General features: G+C 42.5%; 1 protein-coding gene across 1 annotated transcript; it reads left to right on the forward strand.

Annotated features, from left to right (window-relative positions):
- The first annotated feature begins 212 nt into the window (after positions 1-212).
- Positions 213-707, forward strand: LOC120193186 (zinc finger protein KNUCKLES-like). Its single transcript, XM_039195759.1, has one exon. It carries the CDS (start codon positions 213-215, stop codon positions 705-707), a length of 495 nt encoding a protein of 164 aa, XP_039051690.1.
- Positions 708-1,052: the final 345 nt, after the last annotated feature.

Consider the following 1,052-nt stretch of genomic DNA (forward strand, 5'->3'; position numbering starts at 1 on the left):
TTTTATTGAATGTGTTTTGCATGCATCGGAAAGAGATGAAAGATAAATAGAACCCATGCATAAAGAAAACAAGGGGTACTATTGTCATCTTAAGTCTTTACCAATCTTGAATACGAACAAAAATGTAAAGCTCCGTATAAAGGCAAAACCATGTATCCTATAACCACCACATTTCCACTCTTTTTCTGTTTGATTTCTCTCCAAAAGCATCAATGGCAGACCCCTCAACGTACAACTTCTTCAACAATCAGGCTTGTTCAGCTCAAAAACCCTTCAGGAAACACTCCCAAATAGCTTCACCATCCGCTCCTCCCAGGCTTTTCCAATGCCTCTACTGTCACAGGAAATTCTACACTTCCCAAGCTCTCGGCGGTCACCAAAACGCTCACAAGCGTGAACGCGCCGCCTCTCAGAGGAAGTTCCCCGGTGGCGGTGACCAAGATAACCTGCAGTCCCAACCATATAACCTTCATCTACAGGTTAACAACCCTTACCCCTCCACCTTCCCTACTGAACCACCGCCGATGGGCTACCCTGGTGGTGGGGCTCAACAGTGGCTCCATCCCTTCCATCCTCACCTCCCTCCTGCCGGCATCGTTCCTCATCAGGGGTTCAGTGGCGTTTCTTCCCATAAGACTTTGTCTCCGACCACTGATGATGCTTATGACTCCGCCGGAGTAGATGTTGACCTCACTCTCCGTTTATAAAAAGCTACTTTCTTGCCTTTTTCTTATCAGTTTATTTGGTTGATCTTTTATCTTTTAACATGTGAAAAAACGGCAACTGTTGATGGAAACAAAGAAAGAAAGAAATAGGGTTTTGACGTTATTTGGTTTAGGGTTCGATTTAAGAGATCTAGCTCTGAAGAGGCGCTGAGTTGATGAGCTTGATGTTTTGTTTATGATTTGGTACTATTTTCTAAATGGATATTTAAGTCACGTTTTGTTGAGTTAAACTTTGTGATGTTGATGTGTTTTAGTCCTCTTTTAACCTTTATTTTACGATCGCCATACTCACAATAGTACGTGTTATTGGCGATAAGAAAAATATAA

Source organism: Hibiscus syriacus, unplaced genomic scaffold, assembly GCF_006381635.1.
Source record: "Hibiscus syriacus cultivar Baekdansim isolate YM2019G1 unplaced genomic scaffold, ASM638163v2 tig00116989_pilon, whole genome shotgun sequence".
Lineage (NCBI taxonomy): Eukaryota > Viridiplantae > Streptophyta > Magnoliopsida > Malvales > Malvaceae > Hibiscus > Hibiscus syriacus.

Coding starts and splice junctions, on each gene's coding strand:
- LOC120193186 (XM_039195759.1), top strand. CDS start 213: ATGGCAGACCCCTCAACGTACAACTTCTTCAACAATCAGGCTTGTTCA.